At 52.3% G+C, this 21,677-nt stretch overlaps 5 protein-coding genes across 5 annotated transcripts; 3 read left to right on the top strand and 2 right to left on the bottom strand.

The window, feature by feature from the left end:
• Positions 1-20: 20 nt before the first annotated feature.
• Positions 21-614, top strand: PG994_002254 (Mss4-like protein; the record flags this gene model as incomplete). The annotated part of the gene is made up of 2 exons (XM_066853663.1): positions 21-222; positions 373-614. The coding sequence occupies 2 exons, from the start codon at positions 21-23 to the stop codon at positions 612-614; spliced, it is 444 nt and encodes a 147-aa protein (XP_066721804.1).
• A 1,336-nt stretch (positions 615-1,950) lies between these two features.
• On the top strand, positions 1,951-3,296 carry PG994_002253 (ribose-phosphate pyrophosphokinase 3; the record flags this gene model as incomplete). The annotated part of the gene is made up of 3 exons (XM_066853662.1): positions 1,951-2,027; positions 2,254-2,718; positions 2,867-3,296. 3 exons carry the CDS (start codon positions 1,951-1,953, stop codon positions 3,294-3,296), a joined length of 972 nt encoding a protein of 323 aa, XP_066721803.1.
• A 1,372-nt stretch (positions 3,297-4,668) lies between these two features.
• On the bottom strand, positions 4,669-5,780 carry PG994_002252 (40S ribosomal protein eS6; the record flags this gene model as incomplete). Its single annotated transcript, XM_066853661.1, has 5 exons — positions 4,669-4,764; positions 4,828-4,995; positions 5,147-5,155; positions 5,235-5,510; positions 5,688-5,780. The coding sequence occupies 5 exons, from the start codon at positions 5,778-5,780 to the stop codon at positions 4,669-4,671; spliced, it is 642 nt and encodes a 213-aa protein (XP_066721802.1).
• Positions 5,781-6,323: 543 nt separating this feature from the next.
• On the top strand, positions 6,324-6,806 carry PG994_002251 (Ctf8; the record flags this gene model as incomplete). The annotated part of the gene is made up of 1 exon (XM_066853660.1): positions 6,324-6,806. The coding sequence occupies one exon, from the start codon at positions 6,324-6,326 to the stop codon at positions 6,804-6,806; it is 483 nt and encodes a 160-aa protein (XP_066721801.1).
• Positions 6,807-8,092: 1,286 nt separating this feature from the next.
• On the bottom strand, positions 8,093-20,794 carry PG994_002250 (uncharacterized protein; the record flags this gene model as incomplete). Its single annotated transcript, XM_066853659.1, has 15 exons — positions 8,093-8,187; positions 8,244-8,588; positions 8,654-8,948; positions 8,999-11,451; positions 11,498-12,085; positions 12,124-12,381; positions 12,451-12,624; positions 12,692-12,751; positions 12,842-13,426; positions 13,483-16,318; positions 16,396-17,363; positions 17,414-17,953; positions 18,006-19,916; positions 19,973-20,663; positions 20,747-20,794. 15 exons carry the CDS (start codon positions 20,792-20,794, stop codon positions 8,093-8,095), a joined length of 11,847 nt encoding a protein of 3,948 aa, XP_066721800.1.
• Between the last annotated feature and the right edge of the window lie 883 nt (positions 20,795-21,677).

Here is a 21,677-nt window from a genome sequence, read left to right as displayed (position 1 = left end):
GCAACTCAACATCCGCAACAATGGCCTCTTCTAAGGTTACCCACGGCAAGTGTCTTTGCGGAACGATTGAGGTCAAGGCCGAGGGCGACTTCACAGCATCGGTGGCATGCAGCTGCAAGAACTGCCAGATCTGTGGTGGTTCTGCCTACTCCGTGAACTTGGTGTACCTGAAGGACGCTGTTACGGTCACCAAAGGACTTGACAACCTCAAGACATACGAAGGTGTGTGTTGCTGCTGCTCCCATTCATCATCGCACTCCGCCAGCTGGACTACTCCTCCCGTCTCTCTCTCCTTCTCCCTCTCTCTCTCTCTTCCTCGCTTCCTGCTTCCTCTCATACCGACCCGATACTGACACGTCGTAACGCAAACAGACAAAGATACAGATTCGGGCAAGTCTGTGTGGCGCCGGTTCTGTGGACGCTGTGGCAGTGCCATCTTCTCGCAGGACGAAGACGGCCATTGCTACGTCAAGGCACCCGTCATGGAGGGGGGTCTGGAGACACAGCTATCGGCCATATCTTCACCAGAAACTTGCCGGAATGGGCTCACGGCAAGACTGGAAAACATACGCGAGACCAGCCAGCAATTCAATAATGACATCACGCGTACGTAGATGGCACTGAAGCGCAGAAGAGTAAGCATCTTTATTCGCAACGGTTCTCATTTTGGTCCTCGATACATGTTATATTGATGCTCAACCACGCATCAATGAATATAGAATAGCAAGCGGCCGTTTTGGTGGGCTGGAAAGGGGACAAGTGATGTGCTTCAGCTCAATGCGGACTGGCCAGTACGGACGGCGGCAGTATGTATTCAAAGGAGTTAGGTAGCTTTTGGTGTCGGCGTACCTGGACTGGCGGGAAGACAAAGGAATGTCAATGGCGCAGTCAGGAATCAAAGCCAACTCCATACGACCGACGTATATCTGAGTATTTACTCATGCCTGGCCTGACTGAGATCTGAGATTTCCTACTTCGTTCCATGTCAAGTGATGATGCCGAACTGGCCAAGGCCGAGAACCTTCTTCTCCAAGACCGAACCAGCAGTCCAACTCAATTGCAAAGCACCCCACCTTCCCCCCACAGTAAGGCTTGTCTTAGTCAGGGTACGGACGGACCAGGCCAGGGCGGAGGGCAGAAAGAGCAGAGTGAAAAAAGACCATGCCGGCAAACTTTTCGTCCATTCTTGTGTCTTGAGGAAGTTTATTGCATTCATCATGACAAGACGAATCCTGGATTTTCTTTGACAAAGGAGCTTCCGTGACAGCTCTGAGCTGCTGGCACTTCGACAATAGCAAACCCATCATCTTCTCTTTCTCTGCTTTGCCAAGATACGAAGAAGCATTGCTACCTCCATCCGGAAGGAAAGCTGTCTTACTTTTTGGCTGCAGCAGGCTCCCTGTTCCGTCATCGCTTGTCACATCTTGTGCTGCCCCTCCAAACCGCACTAGTGTAGTAGTCCCCAAGAGCCAGAAAAAAAGAGGGAGAAACAGAAGTTGCCCGTACGTACGTATATCCATCTGGCTTGTGATTTAATTGATTGATTGCCTTATTGGCTCGAGCAAGTCATTGAGTTGAAGAGTATATACTTACTTGTTACTCCTTTTTCAGCTCGACTGCATCGCATTGAAGTCGCAACCGTCGTCAGTTCCTTCTTTTGTCCCGCAGTTCGTCCAACCATCGGCGCACGAGGGCTCTTTCCCACTGGTTCTTCCAACTGACCTGCTTACTATACAGAAACGAGACAAACCCCCACAGCAACATCTGATTGGGCGTGCGACGACATTAGAACCGTTGCACTGCGTTGGTACATTAAACCCGAAGGGTTACAGGAAAGAAAGAAAAAAAGCGAGGCGAAAAAAAGCAAGGAACGGTCCGACGAAGGCGAAGCTACTTTTTATTTGCCTGTAGCCGCCAATCTCTTTGGAATTTCTTCCTCTTTTGGTCACCATGGGCGACATGGCCAACGAAATCAAGTTGCTCACGGGCAACAGCCACCCGAGTCTGGCAAAGAGTGTTGCAGACAGGTACGAACCGATCCTCCAAGTCTTCATCCTTTTCTATCTTCTGTCGGGATGCCCCACGCAGTACAGTACCTGTTACGCAAATCATTGGAAAATGCAGCTTCGCGATGCCAAGAGCATCGAGCAATTATGGAGAAGACGATGAAGCCGAGAAGCACAGCGAGCACGAGAACGACCGAGCAGCGAAAGCAAGCAACAAAAAATGCTAACAAAACCGCCCGCATTCTAGGCTGGGCATCGAGATCGCAAAGACTATGTCCCTCAACTACTCCAACCAAGAAACCTCGGTAACGGTCGGAGAATCCGTGCGCGACGAAGATGTCTTCATTCTGCAGTCCACGGCCCCCAACAACATCAATGACGGCCTCATGGAGCTGCTCATCATGATTCACGCCTGCCGCACCGCCTCGGCCCGTCGCATCACCGCCGTCATCCCCAACTTCCCCTACGCCCGCCAGGACAAGAAGGACAAGAGCCGCGCCCCCATCAGCGCCAAGCTCATCGCCAACATGCTGCAGACCGCCGGCTGCAACCACGTCATCACCATGGACCTGCACGCCAGCCAGATCCAGGGCTTCTTCAACGTGCCCGTCGACAACCTCTACGCCGAACCCAGTGTGCTGCGGTGGATTCGGGAAAACTACCCCGACCAGGATATCGTCATTGTCAGTCCCGATGCCGGTGGTGCAAAGAGGTAAGATATATTCTCCTTTTCCCGACTTATATGCGCAGGTCGATGTAGCGGGATGGCGGTGAAGTGTTGAGAAGAAAAAAGGGGGGGAAGAAATACACCTGAGGTCACCAATACCTTTGAGCTCAACTTGCTAAACCTAACACAACAGAGCAACCTCGATAGCCGACCGCCTCGACCGTGGCTTTGCCCTGATCCACAAGGAACGCCCGCGACCCAACGTGGTGGGGCGCATGGTGCTGGTGGGTGATGTGAAGGACAAGGTGGCCATCCTGGTCGACGACATGGCCGATACATGCGGCACCCTGGCCAAGGCGGCGCAGACGGTCAAGGAGAACGGTGCGGCCGAGGTCGTGGCCATCGTGACGCACGGCATCCTCAGCGGCGACGCCGTCAACATCATCAACAACAGCTGCCTGTCCAAGGTAGTCGTCACCAACACGGTGCCCCTCGGCGACAAGCAGGAGCGCTGCAAGAAGCTCAACGTTATCGACGTCAGCCCTACCATCGCCGAAGCCATCCGCCGTACCCACAACGGTGAGAGTGTGAGCTTCTTGTTCCACCATGCCCCGGCTGTATAAAACAGAAGGGTTTCGTGATATGGGATAATGGGAAACGATTGTACATGCACATGAGGAAAGGAAGGGAGTACGTATCTGAAGGGACATGCCTTTTTGAGGAGTCTCCGAAGAGGAAGGCTGGATGTACTTGAAGATGGGAATGGGCTCATTCCAAGGCAATAGCCGGGTAAAACTCACAAATCCTACTAGGACTACGATTAATGCAACATCACTTGGGCATTGGGGCCGGATGGGACATAGAAGCATTATCTAGGTTGGCATATTTTGTGTTGAAAAGTTATAAAAAAGAGGGCTATTTATCATTTTTGCTGTATTCCTTCTCTCGTCTTTTGCGGTATCCCTTCTCTCGTCTTTTGCGGATAGATATCAGATACTCTCAAAGAGGTTTCTCCCAACACCAAGTTAGAAAAGCACCCCCTGCATGGACCTACCACCAAACCATCGAGTGTTTTGTTCTCAAGCGCTTCAATTCATGAGCGTCGCCCCTCTAGACGTACGCAGTCTTTATGTACCGGCTGCTTAAGCTGAAGGCCAGCCAAAATGTACATGAGTCCTACACTACCTTGCAAAATCCGTCACCTATGCAATTTTGAAATTGTGTCTGTGCATGATTGTGAAGAGGAACAGATATGGTAGGTAGACACGCAGCCCATGGGAATAAGTAGCCATGTACCACGGAAGGAGGTGCAGCTTAAAAGAGATGACGCAAAGGTATATAATGTAGGCTTTGTTGGTCTGCGGCTACGTAATAACATGGGCTTGCTGTGTCTTCTGGCAGCACGAGGAGCAGCAAGATGTAGTTGTGACCTTTCGTAGCTGGTGTCTCCTGTCCTGGAGGTTGTCAAGAGAGTGGGTGGGAGGTGGGCGTGGAGTGTGATCATTGGCTGGCATAAACAACACAGGGAGCATTGGAGGCAAGCTGCTACTATCAAGTAGAGCCTGGTTGCTGAAGACCAGCCAGGTCAGTATGGGATCAAGGAAGCGCAGAAACAATGAAATGGTTGCGGCCACTTCACAAGGCAGTGGACAAGACACATACACAAGAGGTTTGAGGAGCGAAACTTGTCATCAAGTAACAGTGAAATGCAGATATTATTCCGGGAATCATCATATCCATTTTTATGCCGAGAATACACCGTTCGTTGTCTATCTAGCTCTCTCATCGGGTCAGTGGTCATGTCGTGAACATCGTGAAAAGACGTCCGAAAACACTAGACCATGCCAGGCCGAATGATGAATCCCCACGATTTGCCCGAAAACGTCTCGATTCCCATCGAACGTGGCGAATGCAAGAACCGTACGCAGCCCAGGACGAGTGCTATGTAGACACCCGAAGAAAAACCCTAACGCCTATGGCACGAGGTTGCTGTTTTTATTTGCGCATGGAGCTGGCGCGGCGCTTGCGGGACTCGGCCTTCTGGGCCTTAGCCTCAGAGACACGCTTGGCCAGGATAGCGGCGTACTCGGACTGTGGAAAATGTCAGTACCATCTCCCAGTGTTGGTAAGTAGTCAGAGCAGGATAAAACATACAGCCTCATCCTTGACCTTCTCAGCCTGGCGGCGCTTCAGGGCAATTCGGTGGCGCTTGTGCTGCAGGCGCTGGGGAGTGACCAGGCGCTGGATCTTGGGGGCCTTGGTGTAAGGCTTCTTGCCCTCACCCTTGGGCTGGACCTCACGTCGAATGACGTACTTGCGGACCTATATGTTGCCCAATTAGTCTTGCTGTCTCTTATTTGCTGGACTTCCTACATCTCAGCTTCTAGCGCGGTGGTATACATTGCAGAGGCGTTCAGCCAACAGCAGAAACAACGACCGGCCAGGCGACGACGATGTGTCGTTGAAAACTTACATCGTCATCCTTGCTGAGGGAGAAAAAATCGGCGAATCTTGGTGGCGCGCTTGGGGCCGAGGCGCTTGGGGTGGACGACGTCGGTAACGCCAGGGATGTCGTTGTCGCCCTGCTTGACGATGGAGAGAGCGAGGACGGACAGGTCCATGCCGACGATGCAGCCACGGACGGACTTGCGCTTGCGCTCACCAGTGCGGCGGGGGCGGTAGCAGGAGTGGCCCTCGGACAGCAGAAGTCGGACACGGGTAGGGTGCATGACACCCTGCTTCATGGGGAAACCCTGCTTGTCGTTTCCACCGGTGATGCGGAAGATGTAGCCCTTGAACTCATCGCCGAGGTTGTCGCCGGGGACTTCAGCGCCCATCTGTCAAAAGCCAGCATTGTCAGCAACGTGTCGTGCGGAAAGCGCCAGCCTGTTATTGATGATGTCTGATGTTTCGGTTCGGTAGAAATAGCGAGAGAATTATTTCGTCCATCGCGATATCCATCACCCAGCACCAATAACGCGGCTTCGTAGGGAAAAGTTCGAGGTCGGACGTACGCGCTTCTCCATGAAGTCACGGAGCTTTCTCTCATCCTCAATCTCAATCAACTTCTGACTGCCATTGGCAGGGTAGGAGATGTTCAGCTTCATGTTGGCGGTCGATGTGGTCGAGTCGACTCGAAAGAAGCTGGGCTGGTCGGGGGGGTTAGTACGATCGATGAAAGATTTCGGAGGTCGAAAAGAAACAGATCGTGACTAGAGCAATACACACAGAAATTGACAAAGTGGGTGTGGGCAGGGTGCGGGTGCCACTTGCTTTGCAATTTTCCTTCCCTCTCAGCAATTGTGTGGGAAAATGGCCGATTAGATTGGGCCAGCTTTTTCCGGTCCGTGCTGGTGGATTGGCAGAAAGGTACGTATCTAGGGCTTGGTGCACGGACTCGCTACGACCCAGGAATTGATTGACGATATGAAGCATTATCGTTATGGGTCACGACCTAGCAAATCGATAAGGCACCTTAAGGGACCATGGGATTTAGGGAGCTCCAGTTTCTCACAGGCTAACTTGATTGGCTAAATGGGGCACGCAGGCACGCGTCCAAGGATCAAGCAAACAGAGCATGTGAATATACACGTGAAGCCTTCTCATATCCACATTGCAGTGCTCTCAGTTGCATGGCAAAGTGAGATGCCATGGCCTCCGTCCAGCTTCACCCACGGCGGCCAGTCAACAACACCGAGGCTGCCTTCGCCAATCCACTGCCACCATTGATCCAGACCCCGTCGGGCCTGGCACTGCTGGAGCTGCAGGGCACCATCAACCTGCCCTACCATGCGGGTGCCGAAGACGATAACAACAACGCCCCCGAGATCCCCATCGGGCGCATCTGGTTCCCGGACTACAACCCCAACGCCCTGGACCCCAAGAGCACGGCCTGGATGAAGCGGGTGCACATGTACGTGGGCCAGCACCAGCGGATGACGGGCGAGGTCAAGAAGCTGCCCCGGGCCATGGCCGTTATCAGGAAACGAGCCGCAGGCGCGAACACGGAAATGACAGATGCTGCAGCAACAACAACATCCAACGAGTCATCAGCAGATGATCTAGAGATCGTGGAGATCATCAAGTACAAACTGGTGTTCTCATCACGACCCGAGCCCGTTGGCACTCAATGAAAGCCATAAGCCCATGGTGAAGGTCTTTCGAGACCAGAACCCAGTATCGCATGGAAATCATGTGCTACGCGAATACAATCTTGCGCTTCGAAGACCTGTGGAGTCCCGGTCCGTTGCGGCTGGTGGGATCAAGGAAAGGAACGAAGGCGAACAGTGACACTTACTCATGAGTACACTGGAGGACGATGGACGTCTTCAAGCCCAGAATGTAGGCCAGTGTGGCCAACCACTATCAGTTCTCCTCAAGACGTATGCATTCCACCTGACTCTAGAAATCACATGTATACCATGACACTCTTCATAGAGCACGAGTGACCATGGCCCGTCGCAATATTACATAGAGAAATGCATCAGTGAATGAAAGCCATTACTTTTGAATGTTTTTTCTAACCTAGGAGCGCGTTTCCATCCAACCTCCTTTATGGATATCAACACAAAACCACTCCTTTTAATCCCCAAAAAGTTCTGATATAAGTCAAGCACACGCTTCTATTCTTCTGTCCACTCTTTCTATTGAAATGCTCAATGCGAATCAGACCCAAATGACCTCATAGACACCAAGTAGATATAAATACTACCCTAAGTAAACTTCATATTACCACCCAACCAAGGAGCAAGTATGTAGTCTCGCCGCCGGATCATCAAACATTTTGCCCACTCAAGAAGGCTAAAAGGTATGACATGTAAAGTGTCAATCAGGGCACATGCCACGGTTGATAACAGTCACAACAGTATTACCATACCCTGCTGTTGAAGGCGAAACAGGTTTGCAAGTCTTGTAAAGCCTGCCCTGGCGGAGCGATGAAGCCAACCACAGGCAATACAATACATCGTGATAGCTACAAGTGGCAATGGCCAATGTGCGACGAAACACTTACACATCACTAACAAGCGATGGAAAAGTAGGGAGAATGCATTCGCCTCTATTGCTAAACTATATTCATACCTATTTTGGGAGGGGGAAAACCTGATCTACACCATGCAAATTGCGAGAACGTGGGGTAAAAGCCGCTAAGCTGTAATGTCGACCCAACGTCTAGCGGCCTGCACTCCGCTGACGTGGACCATCAAATGCTCGCGTCTATGCCCCCTTGCGTGTGAAAATGGCGTGTGAAAATGCTCAGGAGGAAAGAAAGAAGCCAGTACCAAGGGTATGCTGCTCGTCGGCGCCTCCTGTTGCCCCGAATCTACTATGTCGTACAAAACAATACATCATTATCATGCGGTTCTGGTGTTGCCACGGCCTAGGTCATCGTAGACCATGCGGGAGAAGTCATCGCATCTACTTAGGCAAATCCAAAGTAGTCACTTCCAGCTGTAATGGCCTTGATGAGTTGTGCTCGAAGGGTATCGTAGCTCTCGTACTCGGGGAGGTCGAGCTCTGTTCGGCAACGGTTAGCTGGGGCTCAGAATGGAAAGGCGAATGGGTAAACTTACGGTTAAAGCAGGTATGCGAGCTGGGCAGTCTCTCCTTGTTGCCATAGTCACGGTGAATGTTGAATCGGTTGATGCCGTTCATACCCTCAAGTTCCTTGAAGCCGTTGAGAGGCACTTTGCTTGTGCCCGTGACGAACTGCAACAGCTTGGCCAGTTCTTCCTTATCGAATGATCTGACTGCGCGCCAGAACCATTGGATCTGTTGGCTAGATGGTGTATAATTGTGGTACTCGGTGTTGCTCTTCCAGTCGTCAACATCAATGTCGGGCAGACCAGAGATGAGGAGCTCGAGCTCTTGCTCGTTGAAGATAGCAATGAGTTCTGCTGGGATGATCTCGTGGAAACCTATTAGATAGTTAAAAGTTAGTATGCTATGTTCCATTGAGCCAATGAATGCGAGGAATTCTTACCCTTCAGGAAATGCTCCATCTGGTCCTTGACCGACTTGAGCAGCTTGTGCTCGACGACCAGACGAACATAGTCGTTCTTGTTCTCCTCCGTGACAGGGATATCGCGTCCATTGGGGATGAGATCTTCAACAGTTTTCACTCCGAACTCGTCGTCCTCGACCGCGAACGACTCCGTGATAATATCAGTGATGTCGTTTTCCAGCATCCAAACGAGCGATTTGTAATATTTGGGTCGAACGACTCCATGTCCTTGACCGAGACGGGCTTGCTGAGGATCCTCTTGTACACGGCACGACTGAAGTAACAGTCAAGCAAGCGGCCTTCGTACAAGGCTTTGCCGATGACGCGACCAATGAACTTGAAGAACATGAGATGCTCGTCGTTGATTCCACTGAGCTTATTCGGGTGGAATGTGGTGCGGTCGCTGGAGACGGGAACGAATAAGGCATAGTTGGGGTCGAACATCTGTCGCGACAGGACCTGGAACCATTCTCGGGTAACGCCACCGGCATCGACACCCTCTTCACCGTGGAAACGGATATTCAACTTACCGAACTTCATCTCGTCACCACTCTTGAAGTACAGTGACTTGAAAGAGTCGTGGAAGACGTGTTCTCGACGAACGGAAAGCTGCAAGGTACCAAAGCTGCGTCCATTGGGAATTTGGCTGCGGTTGTGGACACTGCGGTTGAAGTAGTGCCGTTTGTTGTCGAACTCCAAGACCTTGGGGTTCTTGACGAGGTGCGAGAAGGTGCCCTTCATCAGTGAAGGGTTATTGCGTACGAGTTCGTTTAGGATGCGGCGATGTTCTTCCGTGAACTTGAAGAAGAGACTTGCCATGTTGTGAGACTCTGGCGGCGGGCTAGACAACAGCATTTCCGAAGCATCCTGGCCCTGTGCCAGCGCCTCGGGCGTTGTGTCTTTGCAGACAACCATCAAGGCCTCAATAAGCGGCAGAAGGATGGTAGCCACATTGATGAGGCTCTCCCTTTGGCGGATGGCGCTCAAACAGGCGCTCAGCCTGTCCCATAGGGCGTTGAATGTGGTGTTGCGGTAGAGAGTGGCAAGCAAGTCCTGCTTCTTGGTCTCATTGCTGGACTCCGAATCATCGGAAGATTCGGGCTTCTTCTGAGCAAAGAGATGATCCAATGCTGTCAAGACCCGGAGAAGCTTATTTTGGTCAGCAGCACCAGGCGAGAACTTGGCCAGGGCGACGCCTTGGATTTCCGTGCCGGTAGATGCCTTCTCAATGTGAGGCAGTAACTCGTCTAGGTGAACCACGATCTTCTCACTCAATACTCGCGCTTGACGGGCAAGCTCTTGGCCGAACACGCCCATAGCGCCAGGAATGAGAGACAGATTCTTGATAGCTGAAAGAGTCTCCTTAAATGTCTTGGAGCTGCATTCCCGTGCTACAAATATGTTGATTATGAGAGTAAGGTTGTGGACTGGGATGACGGGCGGGACATATGTCTTGATCCGCTTCTGGATAAACTGCTTGCGTTCCTGGAGTTTTGCGATGGAGTCCTCCAGCGTCGTCTTGGCAGTAGCGTCTTCAGGTTTAGTAGCTTCGGGATCAGGAGCTGCGGTTGTTGTCGTTGATGCATCACCAGATTGGGCCGTTGAAGTCTCAGGTTTGGGATCACTGCTCGTGGTGGCAGCTTCAGCTTCCTCGGCCGTTGGAGCGCTGGTAGGCTCCTTTTCCTTCTCTGTGATCTTCTTATCCAGGTCCTTAATGGCTTCAGCGCCTTCCTTCAGTTTCTTGTCGAGACTCAGCAACGGGTAGGTTATTCTGCTGAGAACCAGAGACAGGGCATCCATGATCGAAGAACTTTCAACGACCAGGTCGCGATCAAGGAGCGCTAGAAGAGAATTGATAGCGAACTTGTGAACTTTGGATTCCTTGCCCTTTCCTTTCCGGCTGAGAGTACGTTTTAGCGTCAAGCCCACGGTTTCCTGTTCCGTGAGGAATACAGCAGGGACGTGAACATCTTCGGCGGCCAGATAGCAAAGAAGGTCCAAACACTGTTGCACGATAAGTACAGGCGAGGTTTCAGTTCCGGTGTGCGTAAGCTGATTGGTGTTCAGTCCTGTGAGGCTGCGCTTAAGGCTTTGAGGAGTTTTGCCTTCTTTGTCGGCCTTGGGTTGTCGGGCTTTAATGGAAAGCTGCGCAAAACTGCGTTCCACAGCATCCACATCAGTTGTGCCATCTTGGAGGATTTGCAGTAGAGTGCTGATGACCTCAAGACGAGTCTGCTTGTTCTCGCAGATGTCCTTGAAGACGTGTCTCAAGGAGCCCTCTAGAGATCCGCCTTTGACATTAATAAACATTAAGCGCAGCAAAGTAGCCACGCCCGACTTGTCCAACATCTGAGCCACAATCTTACGTTGAGGTTTGGTGATAACCTCAGCAGCCTCGCCAGGTTGTCGCGGGTTCTCACGGCCAGTTTCATAGGGATTGGCAATCTCGCTTTGGCCACCTCCACCGTGGTGGCGGACCAGGCGTCTGGCCTCCGCAGCCAGATCAGGTGGCAGAGAATCCATGATATCGGCGCCCTGTTCCATGAGAACCTGCTCCCGAAGATCCTGGGGGAAGGTCATCAAGATGCTTGCCGGGTCCATGTCCTGTGGAGCGGCTTCGTGGCCTGGGGCCGCGTTCTGTCTTCTAGCCTCTTCACGGTCACGACGACGCTGTTCCGCTCTTTCTTGCTGAACAATTTCTTGGCGGAGTTCATCAGGGAGAGCGTCTAGGAACTCTTGGAAAACTTCGCCCTGTTCCCCTTGGCGGCGAGGGGCATCTTCTCGGGCAGCAGAACGTCGCTGGCTAATGGTCTGGGCAATCACCTCTTCTCGGAACTCTTCGGGCAGTGCTTCTCAGGTAGTCTGCGTCGATACCTAATTCAGTGACATCAACCTGCTCTCCTCGGATGGTAGTGAGAACGCGAGGCTGATCACTCGCTGATTCCCCGTGGGCATCGGCTGGAGAATCGCCCGTGGACTCTACACCTTCCATAGCATCATCCGTGTGGGAAGCCTCGGTTTCTTCGGTGGCCTCCGTTGCTGCCTGTGCAGCAAGCTCTGCTGCAGCTGCTTCAGCTCGTTCACGTTCTTCGGCCTCGGCCTTCTCTTCTGCGGCCCTCTCTTCAGCTTCCTGAGCCTCTCTCGCTTCTCTAGCCTTACGCTCCTCTTCTTCACGCTTCTTGCGTTCTTCCTCAAGTTTGCGTTTCGCCTCAGCCTCCCTCTTCTTATTCTCCTTTTCAGCTTCAATGGCAGGAGGTATGAGGTATGAGAGCACCGCAAACTGTAGCCGGATGGCTTTGTCGTGGATTGAGGTGCCAAAAATCATCTTCGCCTCGTCCAGCCATCTATCGCTGGTGGTGTCGGTCGAGAACATTGCGGCATGGGATGGCTCATTATAGGTCTCTCGGCGGCCTTCAGTTCCACGGAGTTGATGGGGTAGAGGTAAGGACAATTCTTGGACTTCTCCCCAGGACCCTGGCTTGTAATGGAAAATTGCAAGGCATGGTTACCGTGGCGCCCAAGGGTTGAAGACAGGAGTTCGTTGATGAATGAGATGGGACTTTCTCCACGGCCAGCGCCGAGGAGACGAATCAACCGGCTTGGGTTCGGAGGCCGTGGGGATGCATCTCGACCGATGTCGTTCGCGCGGCGCAGAAGGGGGTTCAGTCCATCTTCATTGCCGCTAGGGCGGTTAGGGTTGCGCGTATCTAAATGGTATAATGCATCAGTAACACGAAATGGAAATAAGGTGAGAATCCATCGAGAAGGTGACATACCACCCAGAGATGCCATGTGATCTCGGCCCATCAGGAAGGGAAGAGGAGGGAAGTGATCCCGTAATCCATGACGGTGACGTGGGCCAGCGAAGAACCCGTCTCCGCCATGTTGCTCCAGGACTAGAGTATCCAGTCCCCCCATACCGGGGAAAACTCCATGGGGCGGAGGGTCGTCTTGAGATTTAAAGTCAGCACGTCCTTGGAGGCATGATGAAGAATGCAGATGATTGTTGTTACTTACTGGGAAATTCGTCAAAACCGTAGTCATCTTCGTCCATTTCATCCTCGTCCTCCTCATCTTCTGAGAAAAGTCAGTATTTGTTCTGGCAAATCGGCGACCGATCGCTCTCGCGAAACAAAATTAATGCATGAAGTTTCAAGGGACACATACCATCTTCATCCTCGTCTTCATCCCCGTAGTTGTTACCGATGTTGTGGATTTCATCATGACCATCGTACATATCGTCATGGCCTTCTCCCATGTGGTGCTGCAGCATGTGGCCCAGACGGCCGCCGACAATACCACCGACATCATCGAGACCATGAATTTGGGCTTCCTCGAGGTCCTGAGCTTCACCTTCGTAGTCAATATCGACGTCATCATCTTCCTCACCATCATTCGCTTCTTCGTCGGTTTCGCTTTCCCAACCTGAAGCACCGTCGTCCTCCACGGGATTTCCATCGTCGTCCACAATATGGATGCGGTCTTCAATGTCGCCCATATCTTCAGAATCCATGTCGTCGTCATCTTCGCTCATGTCATCGTCGGACTCGTCCATTTCATCATCTTCGTCTTCCTCATCATCCTCCTCCATGGTAACGTCGACGACGGCAAGATCTCCAGGCAATCCCTCGATAGGGCCCATGCCTTCAACATCTTCGTCTTCATCGCTGACATTGTCTTCGCCATCGAGAGACGGATTGTCGTCGTATTCCATTTCGTCGTCATACTCGTCGTCGTACATCTCTTCATCGTCTGTGGGCATAGTCAGCATAAGTTCACAAAAAGCAAATTGACAGAATCAAACGAACCATCATCTGAGCCATCGGAGTAATCTTCTTCTATGTCGCGGCCAGGTTCCATCATGCCTAGTGCAGAGTTTCTGTACAGATCTGGCGTCTCTTCGCGGTCATCTTCCATATCAGATAACGAGGTGGCAGACGCAATTTCATCCTCGACATCTTCCAGGCTAGATGCGGCTGGGAGTATGTTGGCATGGCCAAGCTGGATAGCCGTATGGGTGAGAGTCCGCAGGACACGAAGAACGGATTTAATGGTCTTCTTGACGGGAGGGAACGCTAGATCGATGTCTGCGAGCGACGAGTTGAGGGCTGCGAGATAGCCCTTCTCGTACATCAGACGCCTGAGCTGCGCTTGGGAGCGATCTGGCGATGGGTCAGGGTTGTTACGGGAGGCAACAGCCATGTCTTTCTCCTTGTCATCCACCATACTCTGCATGACTGTGGACAAATGCAACATCTTGCCGTATCTTGAATCAAAAGGCTCGTTAGATGTGTATGCATCCTTGTATGCCTTAAGAATTGTGTCAATGACGAATTTTCGCACAAACAAGAGGTCGGGCTCCTCCTCATCATAATCAAACTTCTCGCGGCTTCGACTGATGGGCTTCTCAATCGTCTTGCCCACTAGAGCTACGAGCAGCTTCTGTGCCTGAGCAGCTGTAGCCATCTTCTTCTTGTCTGCCAGACTATCCGTCAAGCCATCGACGTTACCAGCACAGAGAAGATCTGTCAGCAGGTAGTTCAAAACACTTGTACGGGGTTTGATAGGAGTATTGGTCTGCAGCGGAGCACTCCGCTTGAAGTTGATGAACTCGACTTTGGTGCGATTGTAGCTCTGGAGAAGTTCGGTGAGGCACCTTAGTAAAAAACATCGGTAGATGAAGATAGGATGTTCATCTGCCTTGAACGACGCTTTAGGCTTTTTCTCCTTGCTATCAGACGATTGCGTGTCGGATGATTCGCCTGGGGCTTTTGATGTGGACAAAGTAGAAGCCTCGGAGTCCTTCTGATCCTTGGTATCACGGGGAGGCTCCTTATCGTCTACCTCACGATAGTTCAGAAGCTCGCAGAGAAGGAAATGAATTACACCGTCCGGGTTCTCGAGAATCGGGCGTTTTGTATCATGACCTGCAGGCTTAGTTGCATCCGATACCTGCTTGTCACTCCCCTCAGTTGATGGCTTTACATCTTGAATCGAAAGACCCTCGGTTGCTCGGACAGTTGGGGTGACATCATCTTTGGTCGCATCCACTTTCGGCTCCTTGAGTAAGACGTGTTGTCTTGGCGATACCCCGTTCTCACTAAAGGTCCAGCGTTGGAGCTTCACCATCTCGTCTGTCATAGTTATAAAGAGCTTCGGGTCGCGTAGAGCCACATGGGAGAGCTGCCGCAGATAACCGGGAACATCAAGAGGGCGTTGTCCAGTTCGGACCTTGTCGAACACAGCTCGGATCTCGCTCCTCATCAATTGCTTGATGGTATCTTCGTCCTCGATGATGTGACGCAAAATAGTGAGAACGTATGTGGAAATGCGATTCTCGCTCAGCCGAGCAGGACCGAAACCTGAAAGCTGTTTGGTCATGACAAACAACCGCTGAAGGTTCTTCTTGTCACCAACCGTCCTTGCAGTTGTCCTATTGCGTGTGAGAATAACGAAAATGCGCAACAAAGAGATGGCCATGGACTCATCCTTCCCAACTCGCGGTAGTATTTCAAGAATACTTCCTAGCAGTGTACCACGGTCATCCTCCTTGACGATCACATCACGAACCGGCCAGGTGAACGGCTCCACAGGATCATCCTCACTTGTAGGAGGCTTCCACTGGATATCAGGGGGCTGCTCGTCGTCGCTCAATAGAATCTCGAAAATAAGCAGGATATAGGGAATCCAAGGTGGGAGCTCCTCCGTAGACGGCGCAGGTACTTGCAAGAAACGCAAGAACTCAGCAATGTTCTCTCTCAGAGAGCCGATCGTAACAGTGAAAAAACCTCGGTCCTGCAGCAGCAAGGAAAGAAGATGAGCATAGGCTGCGATGCTGCGGCCATTTGACTTGAGGTCGTCATCGGCGGCAAAGGACATCAGTGCATTAACCAGAGTTTCGCCAACATCTTGCTTCGCGGAATCATCTGCCGACGGTTGTAAAACGACGGCCGTGATGAGTTCCGAAACCTCGTAAGACGAAGTTGGGTGCGCTCTTATGATGTCAAGGCATCTTTCTATCAACTTGTTACGAAGTTTGGCGCGCTCTGCGTCAAGTATGTCTTTGGGGATAGCGACCTGACTGCCCGGTGCTGGAGCCGCGGGGCCTGCTGAGGGACCTTGGGCTGGGCTTGTAGATGAAGAAGCATCGGCGGTAGAGGCCTGCGGGGCTGTTGGTACGCTAACTGCACCCCCTTGATCGGTACCCGTACTGAGCATTGATGCCTCCAAGAAGTCGCCAAGCGTCTCTCCTTCTAGCAAGCCGGGAGGAAGATCTGCTGGTAAATCGAGGACCATTTGTTCTTCGGAAGGAGCCGGCGCAGGCTCAGGGGGGATCAGCTGGGGCATATTGTCGTCGAGATCACTTGGCTTAGGGGCCTCGTCAGACGGTACAGGGTTAGACGACCCGGCTATTCCTGCCTTGTGAGCCTCACAGTACTCTTTGGCTGCCGCGAATTGAGTGTTCGCACGGAAAGCAGCCTCCTTCGCAAGACCCTCATCAAAACCAACGTCTTTGAGCTGCGACACGATAGATGCGCAAGCAGCCCAATTGAAAGGGACCGGAGTGAGTTTCAGGAGAGGAGGCGGCGGGTTCTTGTCAACGTTTTTGTACGCATTTGTCTCCGAATCGCCCCGTGATATCAACTTGAGGGTGTCAATAATTTTAGCAAGATAGGGCTCGAGACCTTCTCCGCAAGAGGCGACTCCCACAAGCCACGCACAACTGGCAGGATTGTCATCCGCAGCTCGACGAGCAGGTTCGCGCTGACTGGAGTATCAAGTCTCCTGTCGCCGGTGCGCGTGAAGAAACTGAAGTGGTTGAGCGATTCATTGACCACCTTATCGTTGACTATAACAGCGTATATCTCAAGGATCTTCTTCATGGCGATTACCGCAAGCCGGGATGGTGCAGTGTCAGTACCCTCGGGGTGTTCTCCGCAGATTTCGTCAGAGCAGATCTGCAGGAGTTTGTTGAGCTTTTCCAGGCCGTCTTGCTGCTTGAAGGCTACCAGGACGGGTGCAATAATCTGAACACCCTGACGATCAGTATGCCTTCCCTCCAGCTTTCGATCCAGGAGCATTTCATGGACGGTGTGTAAGATGATGACCCAATAGTTGAAATAGGGGACACTTTTCTCGGTCACGGAAAGATCTACTTGGCCCAGAACCGTCTGGGCCAAACCATGGGCAAGCCTGATATGGCGATATCGAGGATACGAATCGCGCTCAACACTGCGGTCACCACGTCTAGAGAGGAGCGCCTTTCCGAGTGTCTGTAGAAGAGGGTACGTGTTGGGCATCAATGACTGCAGCACAACCCGTAGAGTTTGGTAGTTTCGGAAACGCGGTGTCGACTGCTCACTTGGAGAAGGCGCATTCTCGGGACTTGCGTTACTACCAATGCGCAATGTAGCAGAAGCCAAAACTTCCGAGATAGCGGTCTCGTCTTCTTCGTTCACAAGTTGATCCGAGACATTGCCATGACGGCGTGCAGCCGGGCCTGAACCCTTACTCAAGACTCCGGAACGCTGCGTGCCACGGCCATTTCTTGCGAGATACCACTGCGCAAGAGCGGACCCAATGACTCCACTAAACGGTCCCAGTAATCGTAGACGTTGACGGGATGCAGAGTAATAGTCTGCGATCGACTGGAGAATGGGAAGCATTGATAGAGCACTCTCATCAGCGACTGTGCGTTCAGGAGCGCCTTGACTATCGAAGTGCCGCTCGCTATCTCACGACGAGCATCATTGGACAGGTCGGATGCAATGCTCAAATCATCCTTCAAGAATGGGGCAAAGTATGGCTCGAATCCAGATTTGTCCACCATAGGTTGCAGAATGTGAATTGTGTCCATGGTGCGTTTCAGTAAAGACGGCAGCCCGATAATCGGGGCGTTCTCAATCAGCGTATGGATCACGCTGTAAAGGGAACGAGCAGCCATAGATTCGCCAAAGTCATGCGGAAGACTAGGTGACGTGCACAAATCCAAAAGATGCTCGATAGCCCCGCTTTGTATCAAGGGGGATTTTAGCGACCCGTTACTCGTATAGTTCGCCAGGAAGTTGGCAGCCGCAAAGATATACGGGGTAATGGAGTTGTGAGGAGATGAGTTCTCGTTTCTGGACCGCGAGGTTCTTGTGAGGATGGATTCAGCATCGAGCATTTCGATGTCTGTATCGTCTGTGGCAGGCGCAACTTCGACCTTTTGCTTGCCCTTCGCTGCTTTCTCAGCAGCAACCGCAGGGTCAGAGAGCAAGCTCGCATCCGCAACCATCTCTTTGCCGTTGTTGTCGGTCACAATGAGTCTCGAGCCCCAGCCAGGGTCTACCGACTTGATTTTGCCGAGGTGTGACACGGACAATCATATCCAAGACGGCATTGGAGATTGCGGGTCGAAGATCTGGGTGGTGGCGTGCCAACTCGTCAAAACTCGTTCCAATGTTAGCTGCGATATCTAGATCCCCTGCCATAACGCGGACATGTTCAGGGCTCTCGAAAATTTCGAAAAAACTGTCAAAAGCGCGACAGGACACAACCATCTTGAGACCATTGTTATTCAGAGAAATAGCGTTTAATGTGCTGGGAATCACTGTGATGGCGTCTGAGGAAGGGCGTATACCGCGAGCTATTGGCGAAGTCCGAGGGCTTTCCAGCATCTCCTGCGTAGGAGGGTGAGGTCGATCGTCGGCCGTGGCCGAAGTCGAAGCTGGGGCCGAGACCGGCGCCGGTGCCGAAGAGTCGTCAGTGGCGGATTCTGGCTGGTCTGCATCGCTCTCTTCGGGGCGAGCTGGCCCATCAAAGGTGACAGTTCGCCCGGTCAAGGCCTCAAGGAAGCATTGTATGAGGTTAGCTTCTTGCAGGGCTGAGAAACTGGTCGGGTCGTTGTTTAGGAAGTCTGTCAAAATCGTAACTGAATGAGTCCAGACCAGAGAGCCAAACTTCTCCACGTTCACAATGATCTCTCGAATACAGCCTAAGAACGCGGTTTTATCCACAAGGTTGCGCAGGAGCCGGTCTGTGTTCCCTCCAAACGTAAACGAGTTCGTCATCATGTGATGGATGAACTTGAGCAACCACTTCAGGTTTTGCTGCTGATAGAATGGGATCTCATAATCGACTATCTGCGATCTGCATTCGACAGGGGTTGCTTTGCCTTCCGCAACTAGTTTCAAGGCCAACTCCACTTCATGGGTGATGAGGTCCGTAACTGCGTTGAGCCCGTTGGCGTGTATGAGATTTTGAAAGGCACTCTGAACATTGTAGATCAGACTGTCAAGAAAGCCCACCAAAGTAGCATGAGTCCTCTCGGCAACATTGGAACGGATGGTGAGAACCTCAACAAGAATTTCAAGTAGACCAGCTGAGATAATCTCCGGCGTGGTACGCGATGAATTGTTGGTCATGGCCATGGTGATGTGCAGTGTGAGCGAGAACAGATTGTCACGCCATTCATCCTCGTCAGTCCACTGCTCACCGGCGTCGTCCTCCCTCATCTCCGCGACGGCCTTCCTGATTACGTAGAGCAGAACGCCGTGGTTCACGGTAGCATTCAGCGCGGAAAAGATGTCGGGGATCTTGCTATGGAAGCCGGAAATGGCCTCCAAGAGAGACAGCGCAATTGCCTGCAGTCCCGTAGGTACCTGCGGTGTTCCCTCGGGGGATGGGTGGATGAGCTCAGCAAGTTGATACACCAACTGGAAACGGCGGGGCTCGTCATGGTCATGCTTGAGGACTTTCTCGGTGAAGGGCGCCTCAAAATGGATGTATGCCAAGTTCTGTATAGCTAACAGGCGAGCCTTGAGGGCACCTTGTCGCGCCTCAACAGACCCTGTCAAGGCCTTCGCTATTCGCAGGCGGTTGAGGAACTCATACTTTGTATCCTTGGAAAGATCAGGTGGAATCCGTTCGAGCAATTTGTAGATTGGCGTCGACACGACTGTTGACTGGGGGATATCCAACGACTTCTGGCCTGGAGTTGCGTACTCGTGGTTTCCAAGCGCGGGAGAGCGCGCACTGGGAGACGGACTATCATCTGCCGCAGGCTGCCTACCAGCGCGAGGAGTGGAATGAGGACCGCCTGACGTGTTGCTTCTACGCAACGGGGTAGGCGTCGACGGTTGAGAGGCGTTTGCTCGTTCCGAGGGTACAGAATGTTCAACCGGCTGCGAAGAGCTAGCAGTAGGATAGTATGACACTTTAACATCGCCCCATCCGTTCCAACGTGCATCTGAACCAGAGCCTGACGAGAACTCCGTGGGGCTGGGCTTCGCAATGGCGCAGAGATCATTCGCATACATGGAAGCAGTGTTCTTGAGCCGCTACCGCCCTTCTTGCTTGACGACGAGATCGGCGTGGCTAAGGGCTGTGGCTCTGAAGGCTTGATGATGGGGGTCTTGACGAACGGCTGCGCAAGCTGCTGGACACGGTCAAGGTCGATGTTGTAGTGATTCGTGAGAAGTGCCGAGTTCACCTGGCGACTAGTCGGGCTCATTCGTTTCACCGAGGCCTGATACCGCTGTGCAAGTTCAACACCAACACGAAGAGTGGCGCAAATGATGTTGAAATCGGTGCTGTTGAGCAGATCGTTCAAGTGTGAACTGCTGGCGTAAATGCTTCTGTTTCCGCAGTGATCAAGCAACATTTGGGTAAACTTGAGAATGGCAACGATCAAAGAGCTATCGCCGTCTCCTTTGAAGCCTAGCTCAGCCAGCTTCGGCATATCCCACGTAACAGCATCATCTTTACTTGTGGAGTTTGCGCTGAGCAGAATGTCGCAGCCGAAGTCTCGGGATTGGGGTCCATCCTTGAGCTTATAAACTGAGCAGAAAGACTCGAGTATGTCGTCGAACCGATTTAGCAGCGGTATCCAGTGGTAGAGATCACCTCTGGGAAAGGGCCATCTGGTCGGGAAGGACGATAGATACTGGGGTAGCTGCGGTAACGGCGTATCGGTTGCGGTTTGGACAAAGTCCTGGAGCCAAGGAGTCTGGCGCGCGGTCAATGTTAGTAAGACGGCAAGACAGCGTAGGCATCTCCTCAGTGGAAATGTAAAAAGAAATGTTCACTCACCAAGGTCTCCTTGTGCTTGGGCTGGATGGTCTTCGCGATCTTTCCCATAGTGAAGGCCGGGGCGGCGGTGCCGCATGAGAAGGTTTAACAATTCTCCCCCTCCACCTACGTAAGATCGAACACCGAATAACAATTGCTGAGGTCCCCGCGATGGAGCATCCAGAATCCAGTCGGAAGGTGGCTCCTCAAGTCGTGAATTTAAGGTGACGTCGGGACGATGCAAGAAGAGTCAAGTAATCGACTTGTCTCTAGGTTCTGTCCTGGGCTACTTGTTCAGCCTTGCGAAGGCCGGGCTGACTGTCGGGTGATGATTCGGCAGTGACGTCAAAGTGGCTCGGGGACAAAAGGCCGTTCGTCGTCGGGTGAATAGGATGAGGGAGTTTGGGGAGCACGAGTTATCGTGGTAACAACGCGTGCGGGATTGGTGGGGGAAAGGTGATCGAAGTGAGAGGGCGAAAACCAAGGCGGACAGGCTGAAGCTTCAGAAATGCTCAGGACCAGGCGGAGGTGCAGGTCGCCAGGCCTTCGTTTTTTCCGGGAGCTTACAGCAAAGATGCTACCAAGGTGGAGAAGATCATATGTGACGCGAAACTTCTAGCACCGAAAAGTCCGAAGCCGCAATAGAACGTGGTTTATGACCTTTCACAGTCGATGAGAGGGGATGGTGATTGGGATATGGAGGAGAAAATATGGTGAGAGAGAGGTTTGCTTTGGCAGGTACAAATCAAATGTCTAACTTTAGACTGGAGTGAGTCCGGCCAGTCGATTCGCTTCCACAGTGGACCTGGCGAAAAACACATGCGTCACGAATGCTGCTTAAGCTGTACTGTTAGGAAGGAACGGCAGAGGCGGGGAGGGAGCTTGGGCCCGGTCTAGGTACCTGCTTACTTACCTGATCCCAGGCAGGCGACGAGGTATCGAGGTATCGCCA

Source organism: Apiospora phragmitis, assembly GCF_038363925.1.
Source record: "Apiospora phragmitis strain CBS 135458 chromosome Unknown utg000002l:1.0-5516284.0:1.0-5523493.0, whole genome shotgun sequence".
NCBI lineage: Eukaryota > Fungi > Ascomycota > Sordariomycetes > Amphisphaeriales > Apiosporaceae > Apiospora > Apiospora phragmitis.
The sequence above is the reverse complement of the archived record's forward strand: the minus strand, read 5'-3'. Positions and strand labels throughout refer to the sequence as shown.